We start from the raw sequence: 15,178 nt of genomic DNA on the forward strand, positions 1-15,178 counted from the left end.
GCAGAAATGGGCCTTGAAGGATAACTAGGAGTTCGTGGTGCCAGCAGCTGGGAAAGAGACAGGTTCATAAGATCAGGTTGTTTGGAGGCCAGCAAGTGAGAGAGTGACCAGAGCTGGGGCAATGAAGGGAAGCTGGGGTCACACTGCAGAGAGCTTCATGTCCTTACATTCTGGGGACTGGAGGCTGTGCTGCGGTGGTGCGGAACCCCTGGAGGATTCAGGCCATGGGGTTTCCGGGAACCAAGGAGCCTGTGGGGATGGCGCAGATGAGCAGGGCAGAGAGTGGCTGGGCTCGGACACCGAGGGATGGGGAGGGTGCGTCCACAGCGAGCTGCTGGAGGTGTTGACGGACTTTCCAGGGGGAAGGAGAGAGGCCTCAGGTGTTCATCTGTAAGGGCTCGTAACCCCATGGGGCTGCTCTTGGGACATGAAGGTGAGTGAGTTGGTGGGCTGGTGAGCCCTGGGCAGAAGAAAGAGTTGGCTTATTTCAGGGCTTCAGTCAGCTGGTATGTGGTCCCAAGCACCCAGCCGTGGGGTCCTGAGCTTCCATGGAAGGTAGGTAGGGTCTGAGGGGCCAGGGCTTGGCCAAGAAGTTTTCCAGATGGCTGGGGTGACTGTGAGCTCAGCCTGTCCAGGGACAGTGGGTCAACAGGACAGACTGAAGGGTGAGTTCCCATGAGAACTGGGCCCTCTCCGAGTCCTGCTGGGTCCTCAGAACCTGGCATGGACCAAGCAAGAGCTGAGCTCACATGACTGGAGGAATAATTCAAGGCCAGGCAGGCAGGGAACACCGAATCCTGAGGGAGGGTGGGAGCAGGGGTCAGGGCTGCCCACCCAGGGCTCTGCACACACACACACACACACACACACACACACACACACACACACACACACACACACATAGCTGGTGACCAGATATGGGGATTGCTACATGTTGCTCCTGCAAGCCATCAGCCCATACCCCAAACCCATTATGAAGGAGACTGGTCAATATAGTGAGGGGAAGGGAGTGGGGAGACCAGTGCTGAAGGTCTATCTCAGCGTGGACTCAGGGAATCTTCCTTCTACTTGACAGTGATTGTGGGCAGCAAAGGTCTGGGCATATCACGGGAGGCTCAGCATCGATTTCCAGGTAAAAAGGATTTTCAGTCACCAACAAAGCCTGGATGAGCAGCTTTAGCTGTGGTGACTGTGGCCAGTGGCCAGGCCCCAAGCCTTTCTTCCCACAGCACAATAGGGACGAGTCTCAGTGAGAGATGCTTGCAGCCATCAGAGAAGCAGGCTTTTCCCTGAGCATGGGGGGTTGGCAGGTCTGGCAAGATGGCCAGGAGGCCCAGAGTCCACGGGGATGCTGGACACACTTCACACACAGGTCAAAATGCACGGCCTCCGTAGGCCTACTTCGGGGGCAGTGACTCCCTAGGACTTTGTAGGTTGTTTGCTCCTTGCCCACGCAAATGACCCTCGTGCTTCTGCAACCCTCCCTGCAGCCAGGCCCCCTCCCCACCCCCAGTACAGAACCACTGCCCTATCCAGCCGAGCCTCACCCTCAGTTCAGAGTCCCCCTTGTCGGCATGCCCTCTGCCACTCCCATACATCAAGGCCTGTCTCTGACTGTGTCCTGGACACCTTACTGCTTTGACATGGACCAGGCTCGAGAAACTTCATTAGACTCTGTGGTGAGTGCATTCTATTTTGCATGCAGTGAAAGCTTCTTTCCTTTTTCTTCCACAGAATAGTAAAGAATCTCGACTTCACCGTTTATAAGTTTGATGACTATGGGAAAACATTCATTAAGCAGCAGAAATGCAGCCCCGATGCCTTTATTCAGGTGGCCCTCCAGCTGGCCTTCTACAGGTAAGCACAGCCTGCCCAGGGGGACTGACTGATGAGCTACTCTTGGGTCTATAAGCATCTTGGAGGGAGGGATGACTCCCTGTGAGCCTAGAGGATGGGGGTATGACCAGGGCAGGCTGCATGGAAGGACCCTGTCACCTAAAGCTGGCAAGCAATGACCCAGGGGCGCAGAGTTCATGGGGGTGGAGGGACGCAGAGCTGACAAAGGCCAGGCAGGTGGCGAGAATATCAGGTGGTTCCCTCTTGATCTCAGCCAGCCCGCCTGGGGCACTGGAGCTGTGACCTGTTCCACCCAGTTTTCCTGGTCTTGACAAGGAGTTGGAAGTAGCATCCCTGCCCACCCCCTGGTGGGTCAAGTCAAACATCTGGGGCTTAACTGGTTTCCGTTGCTCATTCCCCTCGCCCCACAGCAGTTCTCCTCCATCCTCTGCCCTCCACCTCCAAGCCCCCGCCATCTAATGTTTGGTCAACTGTAGCCCGCCTTTGCAGGTCTCTGCTTCCACTCTTGTCCTCAGTAATCCTGTCTTCATGAAGCATGAACTTTGAAATATCCAAATCAGATTCCATTACCTACCACCTTGAGCCCCGCCAGTGGTTTCCCATCATGCTTAGAGCAAAGTCCAGGCTTAGAAAGGCTCTTTGTGAACCAGCCTTCCCGGGGCCCTGCCCCCAAGCTCTCTTCCACCTCCAGACCTTGGCTTTGTGCCAGTGCCTCTGCCTACCCACCTGTCACCGCCAGGCTTCACACACCAGCTCCTTCCCACAGCCCAGGTCTCTGCTCAGGTGCAGCCCTCAGAGGCCACCTCGGAGCCTCAGCCACCAGCTCTCTGTCACAGCGTGCTGCGTTCTTTTTCATTCATGGCAGTTGTTATGCATGTGGGCTCCCTTGTTCATGGATTTGCTGACTTTGTTTTCTAAACTGTCTCCCCCAGGCGTGATGTTCTCAGTTATCTTGCGTGCCTGGGACAGAGTAGGCATCAGGGACTGTCAGAGCCCTGAGAAGACCCTGCAGGGGTTTTAGCCTGGGGTGGCATGGTCAGTGTGTGGTTTAGAAAAATCCCTTAAGTAGTAGCTCTGTCCTGGGGAAGAGATGCAGAGTTGGGAGTAAGAGTTGAAGGCAGGGTAGGGAGCCAAATTGGCCTTTTATGAGAGGTGAAAAATTACGCAAAATAGATCTTCCTCAAGACAGGGCTGGCTCCTGTGGGTCCCAGCGTTCCAGAAGCAGCAGCTCATAAGCTAGCACAGGTGCTGTGTAGTAAAGGGCACCACACCCCCGCCAGAACCTGCTTGTGGTCTGCAGTCAGAGTGGGCATAAAGTGACTTGGAGAAGGCCCTGGCACGGAGGCATCACTAATGAGTGGGTGGCATCCCAGACTCCAGTGTCCCTCGCAGGGGGTGTGACCCACGGGGAAGGCCAGAACCTGCTTGTGGTCTGCAGTCAGAATGGGCATACAGTGACTTGGAGAAGGCCCTGGCACGGAGGCATCACTAATGAGTGGGTGGCATCCCAGACTCCAATGTCCCTCGCAGGGGGTGTGACCCACGGGGAAGGGAGTGCAGCCACTCTGAGTGTCATCGGTCAGGTTGACATCACCCCCCACACACACACACACAAGGACTGTGCTCACCGCCAGGCATTGGGCTGTGGAAGGACCCAGCCTCTGGAACTGCAGTCAATGCCGTTCTGACACTCAGATGGCATGTGGCTGGAATGGGCCATGAGGTCAGTGCCCTGCTCGTGCCGTGGCTGGGGACACTGCTGCGCTGGGGCTCAGCACTTCAGAGCTTCAGATCCAAATCCCAGAGGGGATGGGGACAGAGCCCCCTTCCTCTACCCTCCAGGGATCTTTGCTGTCACTGGACATGGCCAGGAATAGATGAGGCCAGAGGCTCCCAGGCTCACTGAATAGGCAAAATACCACCTGCTGCCTATGGAATGAATGCCTCGGAGTTTCAACTGTAACCAAAAAAATTTTTAAATCTGCTTCTAGATTCAGCAGAAACGCGGAAGCTGCCTAAATTGGGGCTGATCAGCTACCAGCCAGTGGTGGCGTCTACTTCTGTGCTCAGCATGGTGTTTGCTCCGAGGGGCTGTAGAGATACAGGAAATGAGCTCCCTGCCAGAGTCTTGGGGAGGGGGGGGGATGAGACATGAGTACAGGAAATGCCACTTTCTCGGCAAGTCATACAGTGTCAAGCACTGTACCCAGTCAGACTCTCGATTCCCCACTCCTGGAACTCACCCAGGGCGAGGGAGACTTGCCTGGAGGAGGCCAGGATACCAGGCCACCACATGCGTGTGACTCTGGGTGTCACTGCCCTTCTCTGAGTTCTGTGTCTTGCCCCTCCCTGACCCCTTAACACCAACAGCCTTACTGACTGGTGGGAAAGGTGTTTGCCAGCCTGGTGTGCAAGCCTAAGGGTGCTTGCTCAGTTCACATATCTGAGAAAGAGACTTGCCCTGACTGGCGGGGCCAGCGGTCACAGACGTGAGGAAGGAGAGACACAGCCCTGGTACCCATGGGTCACTTTGAAAGCAGCGCTGCCCCTGGATGGTGGGCCTGTGCAGCAGCTGGCACCCATGGCCACCAAGGCCCCCTCCTTGCCTCGATCCACAGTCATGCTTGAATTGTTTTTAAATAAAACAGGATTCCCTCAAGAGTGGGAATGATGAATTATTCCATGCTGTGCTATTAATCACTCACTCATTGGGTCTTACAGAAAATTCTAGGTTTCCCACCAGATTGGGACTTAAAAAAATAATAATAAAAACAACTACCAGTCATGTCTCCCTTATATTTTATATCCACACAGTATCACCCTCACAGGAAAGTGTGCTCAGCTCTTCATATCAGAGCCTCCCCAGCATTCATCTTTGGGGAATCTCCTCCAGAATTCTATTAGCATTAAAATGAAAGACTGCCAAGTGAAGGCAGGACTGTAAAAATCAAGGCAGGCGAGGCTATTTTTCCTTCAGCATTTACGACTCCCTGAGAAGGCAGCACCGTCTACCGTTCCCCCTTCATCCTGTGCAGGCTCCACGGGAAACTCGTGCCCACCTACGAGAGCGCCTCCATCCGCCGGTTCCAAGAGGGACGGGTGGACAACATTCGATCGGCCACGCCGGAGGCTCTGCGTTTTGTGAAAGCCATCGCTGACCACCACACAGCCGCCGCGCCGGTAAGTCTTGCTGGCCTGAGGGGTCTCAAGGAGGTCAGTGGGGCAGCTGTGGGCCGCCTGTGGCTCAGCCCCGGGACACCCAGCTCCTTTGGCTGGTCTGTACCTGAGCAGCCTCTTAAAGCCCCGTGCACTGTGTCTCTGTCCATTTATAGGATTCGGAGAAGCTGTTGCTCCTGAAGGATGCCATCCGAGCCCAGACGGAGTACACGGTCATGGTGAGTGACCTCGCCTGAGCTCAGGACCCCCGGCTGTGCCCAGAGCCAGGGCCGCAGCACAGCCTCTGGGTGACAGCTGGGCCACCTCCTATGCAGCGACTTGGTGAGGCCACCTTGCCTCCAGAGCCTCCTCTTTCTTATTTTTAAAAGCTGCGTAACACAGCACTCCTGCTTTTTATGTGGATTTTACAGGAATACAATGACTGGTCTTTGAAACAACACCAGTAATAACAGCACCAACATGTAAAGCACATTACAGCTTGTGTAAGAGAAGGCAGACCTATATGGTCTGCACAGTCTCGGGTGAGGCAGTGTTTTTTCCCCCCAGGGCTGTTTCTGCCTTCTTATTCTCCATGTATTTATTTATTTATACTGCTTGTGAATACAAAGATTTTTTTTTGCTGAAAGTTAATGGTGAAATTGAAATGGTAAGGGAAATGCTTTCCTGGGTTAGGAAAATAATATATTTTCTGGCACTGCAAAGCCATCATTTGCATACAAACCAAAAATAAGCTACTGCTTGGACTGGTGATCAATATATTAATTGTGAATCATTCTGATATAGTCTCTGAAGGATCATACAATCTATGGAAAGGAATTTACTTGGTATTTACTCTGTTTGCTATCTATATATCTGAAAGCAAGCACAACATAGATCTGGGTTTTAGAACTAGCCAGCATAGGCTTTTCTCCAGTTCAGTTGCTAGGTCCCTGATCCATCTAAATGGGTGTCTGTTCTGTTTGGGGAAAGTCAAGCTTGCTGTCATGTCTTCTGTGGGTGTCCTTTGTTTTTCTGCTCTATGCCAGGCAAGGCGTTAGGTGCTGGCAAATAAAAAACGAAGCCCTTTCCTTGGGGAGTTCACTACGTAGTAGGGAAAAGAGGCCTTAACTGTTTCAGGAAGTAGCAGAGAACATGGAGGAGTAAGTTCCTTCCGCTTGGGAAAGCCAGGTGAGCTCCCCAGAGGAAGTAGTGCTTCATCCGAGACTTAAAGCAGGAGGTGTTTGTCGGTAAAGGCAGACGGGAAGGATGGCCCTAGAAGGGAGCAGCGTGCGCACAGGCAAGGGCTTACAGTTGTTACTTATCGAGCTCTCTTTCTAGTAAAACTATTGGAGGATGTAGACCACTAATGTAAGAGAATAAAACACAAAAGAGAAAATCACAGACTTAAACATCAGAAGATTCTACACCAGCAGGAGGTCGAGAACAAGGATGAGAGCAAAGGGAGGTCCCAAGCTGACAGCTGTTCAGCAGACCCAGGGAACAGTCAGTCCACAGAGAAGCAAGAAGTGAAAGGAGAAATTAAACTGGTAAATTGTCTGATACATTTTTATGCATTAAGGGAAGTTTTACAGTTCTGGCTGAGGACTTACGAATCAATAAGTTGTAGATGCATAGAAAGATAAGCAAGTGGGAAAATCATAATTTAATCATTTACAAACTGTCAATTCTAGGGAACACAAAAAAACTGATTAAGGAAATCTAATCCTAACACACGCAGGACTCAGGACTCAGCTGTGAATACTTGCATAATTATAGCCATGTAAACACTGAATGTTGATCAAGTGACAAGGAGTTCAGATCTAACTCTGTTGGAAGCATTGGGGAGTGGAAGTATATTTGGGAAGGAGGGTATCAAAGAGCCAAGTTTCATCTTCTATAATAAGGAAATTGAAAAACGCAGTAGCAGCAGTCTAAGCATAGTATTCAGAACTAAGAAAGCCAGTTGCTAGAAGGTTCCAAGTGATTGCTTCTGTGGAGAGGGACTCAGTGCTGGCAAAGTGACATTAAGTCTTTGGCTTATTTGGTGTTTTTTTAAACTATAAATATACAACTTTGATAATTTAAAATTTTATGAAAACTTTAGGGAAATATTCTCCAGAGCATTGCCATAGGGTTCTGCTGTGTTAACTATTTTAAGTTGGTGGAAACAACTAAGTAAAAGAGATCAGGGATGGGGAGAGGAGAGCCATAAAGATGCTTTGTAGGTCCCTGGTTGGATGTGCGGGGTAAGGGACGGAGGAGGAAACCAGGAAAGCTCCATGTGTCTGGCAAGTATATTTGGCAGAGGTTCTGGAGAAGGAAATCCCAAGGAAAGGAGCGGACGTGGTCCAGACACGCTGCCACGTCCCCTCAGCACCGTGTGCTTCTCCTTCCCAGTACTTACGCAGTTTGTGATCCGAGTTTATTTGTATGATTGGTTAATACGCCTCCCACCCCACCCAGGGCTCCAGGAGGCTGAGTCCGTGACTGCTTTGTTCTCCAGCAGCTTCTCAGGCACATAGTAGGCACTCAGTTCAGGTTCTTGAATGAACAGAAGACCGGATGTTGAGTCATTTTGCTCGTTACTACTCATGGCTCTGATCCAAAGAGTCTGTTGAATCAACCCCAGTTGCTACAGGAACTTCAGAGATGGTGAAAACCGGGGTGGACTGGCTGCTGTACAGTGTAGCTGCTCTCACAGATCTGCACAAAGCAGTCAGTACATAGCGGCGACCTGAGAAATTAAACGCGCGTCTACTTCATAGCTGGTCTGTCTCACAGCTCTTCGCCTCTGTCCTAACGGGGCATGTCCAAAGTGAGTGGTGATTGTATAACATGTCTTTTCAGCCTATAATTAGGTGTGTTTGGAGAGACTGGGGCCCCTGAGTCATCTTTATGCATCCATTCTCACCTGAAAGAGAACAGCTGTCAAATTCCAAAACGTACCTTGTAAACCTGAACAAAGTTCACTGTGGTCGAAGATCTCCGCCTCTGTGGGGCCTTAACAGCTAAGGGGCCATCTCATGTAACCGTGAAACCCCCAGGAATTACTCAGTTACCCTGATGTTGATCCAGAGGTTATTACAAGAGGCCAGAGGAGGGACTTCCCTGGGAGCACAGTGGATAGGAATCCACCTGCCAATGCACAGGACACGAGTTCAGTCCCTGGTCCGGGGGGATTCCACATGCTGTGGAGCAGCTAAGTCCGTGAGCCTCAACTCTGAGCCCACGTGCTGCAGCTACCGAAGCCCAGGAGCCCTGCAGCCTGTGCTCTGCAGGAGGAGAAACCACGGCAATGAGAGGCCCGCACACCACAGAGAAGAGTAGCCCCCACTCACTGCAACCAGAGAGCGCCCACAGAAAGCAGCGAAGATGCAGCATGGCCAAAAAGAAAATAAATACATTAAAAAAATTATTTTAAAAGAAAGAGGCCTCTATGTCTCCTTCAGCCCCACAAATTGCCCCAATCAAACATGTAATCTGTGCAAAACCCCTGTGCCTGCTGCACACAGCCTCCTGTGGGGAAGACAGAAAAGACTGCCCTGGCTCCACTGTCCCCTTCCAGCCACACCACCACCCCTGAGCTCCTCCTGCGTAGGAGTCTCCACTGCTATTCTCTTATCCTTTGATAAGATTTCAAGTACCTGTGACAAAAAGAAAGACCTTTTCTTCATCCAACAACCCTTGAAAATGTGAGCTGAGCCTCTGCTAAGCTGTCTAGCTCCTGTCTCAAAATTACTCTTAGATTATGAGTCCAGTTCAGTTGAATTGATTCTGAGCCTGTGAAACAGCAGCCAAGATTCGAGGACACCTCGGCACCCTCTGCCCCTCATTCTTGGGGCTCCTGCTGGAGGATGAAGTGTTGGTTGTGGTGAAAGCCCATTAGTGACAGCCTGGGGTGCCCCTGCCCAGGCCTGGATGGGTTCCAGCCAGCACCTGTGCTCCTGCCCAGGTTCTGCCCCTGAAGGGGTGCCCAGGAGGGCCAAGCCAGCCCTGCTGTTTCCACTTGGAGCATGAGGGGTTATACACACTGAACCTCGGCAGGGACCATGCTGTTGGGGGGTGGGCAGTCAGACTCACTGGCTTTTAACTCGGGCATCCTCATCTAGAACCCTACCTGCTCTGGCTTATCCCGGGTGTGGAGAAATACACAAGGAGCAGAGATCATGTAGGAGTGCTTGGTCCTGGGTGGCCACCACACACGGATGTGGTCCACAGCAAGCACTGGGTGGGCAAGAGCCATCAGAGTCCCCACGAGCTTTGCAGACTAGAGAGGAGAGAAGGAGGGGAAGCCCGTGTCTCAAGTCCTGTTCTCTGTCTCAGGCCATAACAGGGATGGCCATCGACAACCACCTGCTGGGGCTGCGGGAGCTGGCCCGGGAAATGTGCAAGGAACTGCCCGAGATGTTCACGGATGAAACATACCTGATGAGCAACCGGTTTGTGCTCTCTACCAGCCAGGTACTGCCCCAGCGCAGCCAGCACCTGAGAGCATTTAGTGGAAGCAGTGGGCTTTCTCACAAGCTGAGTGATTACAGCCCACTGCTCGGAATCAGCCCGGTCCTGGCTCTGCTTCCCGTGAACTGCATGCCCTTCAGCAGAAGGACCAAAATGCTCAGAGTGCTGGTTTCCCCATCTTCTAAATGTGCGTAATCACAAATGCCTCCTTAGCAGCGGTGGGCAGGATGGGAGAATACCCACTCTGGTGCCCTAACCACTAGGCATATTCTTCCAGTGTTGCCCAGGAGGTGGTGTCCTCTGGGCCCAGAGGCAAGCCCTGGCTCAATCAGATGTGATGATGTAGGTAGAAAGCCCAGACCCCCCGTGCTTGGCATGGACAGGGTCCTCCAAGCAGGTCACAGACCTCATCATAAGGGGCAAGTCCGGCATCTCCTAAACCAGCGCTACCGCCTTGCTCTGTTGGAGGACCGCCGACGCAAAAGCAGAACACGATCTGTTAGAGAAAGGCAGCCATCTAGAAGAGAAGATACCTACCCCCCTCCCCACACCCCGCCCTCCAAATGTCAGTTTACTGAAACTCCGCCTCATCTGCGAAAAGCAGAACGTGGGCAAGAACAAGGGCTGATAAAGTTGTGTTTGAGGATAAGAGCCCACTCGGTAATTTCGTTTTGTCATTACGGCAGTGAGCTTGCAGCCGTAAGTAAAAGAGGACAGAGCACAGCAGCATAAATTCTTCAGGAAACCATCCGTGGGCACGAAGTGCCTCGGAACGCTGTATGGCCTTCGGCTGTGGCACGGCAAATTGATCTGACAATGAGGTGACTCTATTAGCAAGACTAATGGTCTGTTCTGCCCCATTAAAACGGCCAGTGTCATTTCTGAAGGCCTGAGCACACAGAGCCTGTGGGCTTAAAACACACACCGCCCTGCACCTCCACAAGAGCGTGCTCCATTTCCGCTCTGAAACCAGCTAATACAATTAATTCAGGGTGTGGTGGTATTTTTTTTCTCCAACTGCAATGAACATTGATGGCTTCAATGCCTTCAGAAGCACTTTTTCTTGGCTTGTGATCTGCATTATAAAATCGCAGCCCTCTGAATTCAAAATGTATCAGGTACATAACTAAAAACTCCAGTTGATGGCAATCTCTGAGACGCCCAGTGCTGGGTAATTGTGCGTGACCAGGCTGTGGGGAGAAAAGCAGACCAGCCAGGCAATACTGACAGTAATTAAGGATGTGGGAAAAAATCGACAGAGAAGAGGAGCCAGATTTCCTCCAGTTCATAAATTACTCCCTCTGGGAAGCCATCTAACTGTTGGGTGCCACCAGGGTGCCGTTTAGTAAATTGCTCTGATTGCCTGGGTGATTCAAACAGCCCCCAGGTGAAGGAGAGATTCGGCCCAGCACCGGGTCACTCTGGGAGCTTCCAACTCCACGAGTAGAGCAGGTTTCACACCAGGGAGGGGCTTATGGCCTCCCTTCTGATTCATGCAGTTAGATGGGTTTGTTTTGATGACTCTGGCTGTGGCCATGCATGATGAAGCAGTCCGTTGATGTGCTTAATTCAGTCACACACCCAGGTGGGCAATAGTCAAAGAGGAGCAAATATCTCCTTGAGGCCCCTGGACTGCTAGAACATCATGCTTTGCGCAGACTTTCAGAACAAGCAACTTCTGACCTGTCCTCTCCTCCAGGTACCCACCACCATGGAGATGTTTTGCTGCTATGGTCCCGTGGTACCCAATGGGTATGGTGCCTGCTACAACCCCCAGCCAGAGAGCATCCTTTTCTGCATCTCTAGCTTCCACAACTGCAAGGAGACATCATCAACCAAGTTTGCCAAAGCTGTGGAAGAAAGCCTTCTTGACATGAGACGCCTCTGCAGCCTGCCACTGTCTGCCACAGGCAAGCCACCGGCAACAAAGGAAAAAGTAACAAGGCCCAGTCAGGGGCACCAACCTTGATGGCTGCCACCAGCTTTCAACTCCTCAACCCAGCATTCTGCAGCTGCCAGACCCCGCCGAACCCCTTGCTCCCAACCTTCACCCCAGCTTTCTGTAGCTTCTCTATAACTCCAGACCCAACACAGACCACATTGAGGCATCACACAAAGCTGGACTGGTAGGAAGAATGCATCCCTCATGAGGCATGGGAATCGTCATTATTTATCAAGGTGTCCTCGGGCCTGTGTGTTGGGAAATAAGACTAGCCTGGCTCTGAGGCGGCCCGGGTGAGATGTGGAAGCCACCACTGACTTCCCTCTGTAGCCACAGCAGCTCAGTATTGGTGTGTGCTTCCCAGCAGGACCTAGCATGTCCAGTGAAAGAATGAGTCACCTTATTATGTGCAATGCACCCAAATGAACCATGAAGGAAGAGGCTAACCCCAGGTCATTGCTTTGTGTCCCTTGGGGAGGAGTAGAGGGCTTTGTTTTCAGATTCAAAGCAGTCTGATGCTGGCATTCAGAGCGACCCGCCCTGAGACATGTGGTCCTGTAAGCAGTACCCACCCCTGACACACACACACACACACACAGCCCAAGTTAATTTAAAATACAGTGATCTGGGCCTGCAAACACTTTTCTCCTTTTGCCTCCCGGAAGCAGCCTTCCACTGAGTTCAGAAAATCTGGTCTGGCTATTCTGAAAGGGGAAGAAAATGGTCTGCCATTTCCCTGGAGCAGCTCTGCTCCCTGCTTTCTCCGGGGGCCTGGCAGGGCCCGGTTCACCTCCCCAGGGATCTGCCACTTGCTTTTTTTCTGGTTGCCTTCCCACTCGCCTTCACAAAAAACATGCCCTGATAGGTGATCTGCCTTTAGGAGGAGAGCAGGATGCTTCGGGGGTTTCTGCTGCTGCTGTTTACTTGTTTTGTTTCGTTCATTCTTGAGAGGCTTTTAAGAAAAGCACTGTGACATTAATTTCAGAATACGGTCTCAGTGGCCTAAGCTGGACATCCGTGGATAGCTGGGACTAAAATGCATGTGGAGGAGCCGAAATCAAAGCTCTTAACTGGCCTGGGGGCTGAGGGCACAGCTGGTGAAGAGAGGGGCTGAGAGGAGGGAATGGCTGTGCACAGAGCCAGCCCTGATGGAGGGGCCAACAGTCCACAGAACTGAGCTGAGAATGTCCGGGGAGGCAGTGCTCATGGAGGAGATGGTGAGAGGCACTTTCTGCTAGGGCATATTTTTATGGGAAAGCAACCAGAAAAATCAAAACTGCAAATAGCCAAGGCAGCTTGCTTCTGTCCAGAGGAGGTGCAGAACTGGGCTCCTATCACACTGAGTTCTGCCATGCTTCCTGTGAGTTTTCCTAAAAAAAGAAAAGCCCTTTACTCCTCCCACAAAGACACAAGCCAATGACCTCCCCATCCTGCTCTGTATCACCCTCCACTGTGGCCCGGGGACCCTTAATGTGTCTCTTCTTTGGAGCACTGTGCAAGCTCTCTGCCCTTTGACTAACATAGAAGCAGGCAGGCTGAGATGGGGGAATATTTTGACCTTTGCTGGGACCTTTGATAACACAGACAGCCCTAAGCTGTGAATTCCTTGAGCCAATGGTTTCAGGCTGAGAATTTCTATTGTATGATCCAGGAGATTCTGGCACTGCCCCTTCAAAACCATTGGTCTGCAGAGTCCACGCTGCTTCCCTCGCATGTCCACCTTTCTGCTCCCCCCTGGAAAAGCACAGCCCAAGAGTCCCAGGGGTGTTTGGAGAACTGCTGTCCACCTGCTGTAAGCCGACTCAAAGCTACCTACTTGTTTCCAGCAAATGACCACGGTGGAGATCCAAGTTCTCTTCTGGTTTCTCTCCAAAAGTTTCTGGGTGGGTAGACAGCTCTGGTTTGGGGATCAAGCAGCCTCACTGGTCTTGGCCAAGAGACTTAAAAAGCCCAGAGACTCAAGTTCTTCCATCATCAGATGGGGACAAGAGCATCCCGGCCTTGTGAGCTTGTCAGGATGGTAGGTCACGTGTGTAAAGGGACTTGCATGAGCAGGTGGGCACTGGTGCCCGCTGTCGGGATGATGTTACCCCAGCAGGCACTGTTCAGGTGATGTTTGTTTCACACTTTCTCTCAAACACTCATTCGTCAGAACCAAACACATCTGCCATTTTCTGAGCTTGGGGAAAGGGAACTGACTGTGCATTCCGATATCAACCATGTGTGGATGGCAGACATTTGGCAGGAGGGAACAGCTCCTCCCTCCGAGGGAGGGGCTGGAAGCTGGTCTTCCCCCTCCAAGTTCAGGTGGGTACACTGAGCCTTTACATAAAGGCAGTGCTGAGCCATGGCCTTGGCCATCTCTGTGGGGACCCTGGTAAAGGAGACTGTCCCAAGAGTCCTCAGAGAGATGATGAAACTTGGAGACTCAGATTTGGGGGGACAATGATGCATAATAAAAATGTATGTGGCCACCTTACAATACTGCTAAGTTGCCAAAATATATAAAGTTGATATTTGAGTTCTATTTTTATAAAACAGTTCTAGATTTATGGCAATATGTACATGTGTATTTATAGCCTTTTGATTTTAAGTTATAGTTTTGTGCTTTAAAGAAATATATGTGTGATGAAAGAACTGTATATTGAAAGCACTATATTCAAATTATTTAAAGACTGTAAGTCTATATTCAATAAACAGTAATGCCAAGAAAGATGGCATTGGCTGCTGTTGCTGCCCAGAAATGCTATAAAAACTTGTGTAGTAAATTCTGTCAGCTGGGTCAACAATTCATTCGCCTTTGTCTGAGGTCTGACAACAGCAACTGCTGCTGCTGCTGCTAAGTCGCTTCAGTTGTGTCCGACTCTGTGTGACCCCATAGACGGCAGCCCACCAGGCTCCCCCGTCCCTGGGATTCTCCAGGCAAGAACACTGGAGTGGGCTGCCATTTCCTTCTCCAGTGCATGGAAGTGAAAAGTGAAAGTGAAGTCGCTCTGTTGTGTCTGACTCTTCGGACCCCATGGACTGCAGCCCACCAGGCTCCTCCGCCCATGGGATCTTCCAGGCAAGAGGACTGGAGTGGGGTGCCATCGCCCTCTCCGACAACAGCAACAGTGGATGTCTAAAACACAGGAGCTGGGAGAGAAAGAGCAGGAGAGAACTTGGTTTCTCCTAGTGTGTGGCATGTGTAGGGTGAGGGACAGAGAGGTTTCAGGGGTATTTGTGATCAGGTTGGGTATAGAGATGGGTGTCCCCACTTAAGTCTGTAAGAACATGCATGAGCAGAGTGAAGTGGAGGGAAAAGACCCAGTTTGGAGGCGGGATGCCCGAACTACAGACACAGCTCCGCTCTAACAGCAGGATGGGCTGACTCTGGGGTGTCACTTTCACCTCCCCGGCCCTCAGTTTCCTTATCTGTAAAATGGGAATATTGATATCAGCACTACCCATTTCCAGGTTGTGGCAAAACGACGTAAGATAGTCATTGTTCGAAAATTTGGAAGTGATATAAAAATTTGACATTCTTATCGCAGGCTCACAAGTACATGTGCATACACTCCCTGAACCCTGCATGGCCCTGCACCCTGCACAGATATATTCCAAACTGCAAAAGCCCCTCCACAACCCCAAGAACCCACAGAACCTGAACTGTTGTTGCTATTGTTTAGTCGCTCAGCCATGTCCAACTTGTTTCAACCCCGTGGACTGTAGCCCACCAGACTTCTCCATCCATGGAATTCTCCAGGCAAGAATACTGGAGTAGGT

The 15,178-nt window shown here is 51.3% G+C and overlaps 1 protein-coding gene across 1 annotated transcript in view; it reads left to right on the forward strand.

The window, feature by feature from the left end:
- CHAT (choline O-acetyltransferase) overlaps nt 1-14,153 on the forward strand; it is a 55,211-nt gene extending 41,058 nt beyond the window's left edge. The window contains exons 10-14 of the mRNA XM_015461094.3: nt 1,735-1,857; nt 4,893-5,037; nt 5,190-5,252; nt 9,337-9,474; nt 11,171-14,153. Of these exons, the coding sequence (XP_015316580.3) occupies nt 1,735-1,857; nt 4,893-5,037; nt 5,190-5,252; nt 9,337-9,474; nt 11,171-11,440 (739 nt within the window). The 3' untranslated portion in view covers nt 11,441-14,153. The remainder of the gene's footprint in view (nt 1-1,734; nt 1,858-4,892; nt 5,038-5,189; nt 5,253-9,336; nt 9,475-11,170) is intronic.
- The last annotated feature ends 1,025 nt before the right edge of the window (nt 14,154-15,178 follow it).

The sequence above is a fragment of the Bos taurus genome, chromosome 28, assembly GCF_002263795.3.
Source record: "Bos taurus isolate L1 Dominette 01449 registration number 42190680 breed Hereford chromosome 28, ARS-UCD2.0, whole genome shotgun sequence".
NCBI classification, from domain to species: Eukaryota; Metazoa; Chordata; class Mammalia; order Artiodactyla; family Bovidae; genus Bos; species Bos taurus.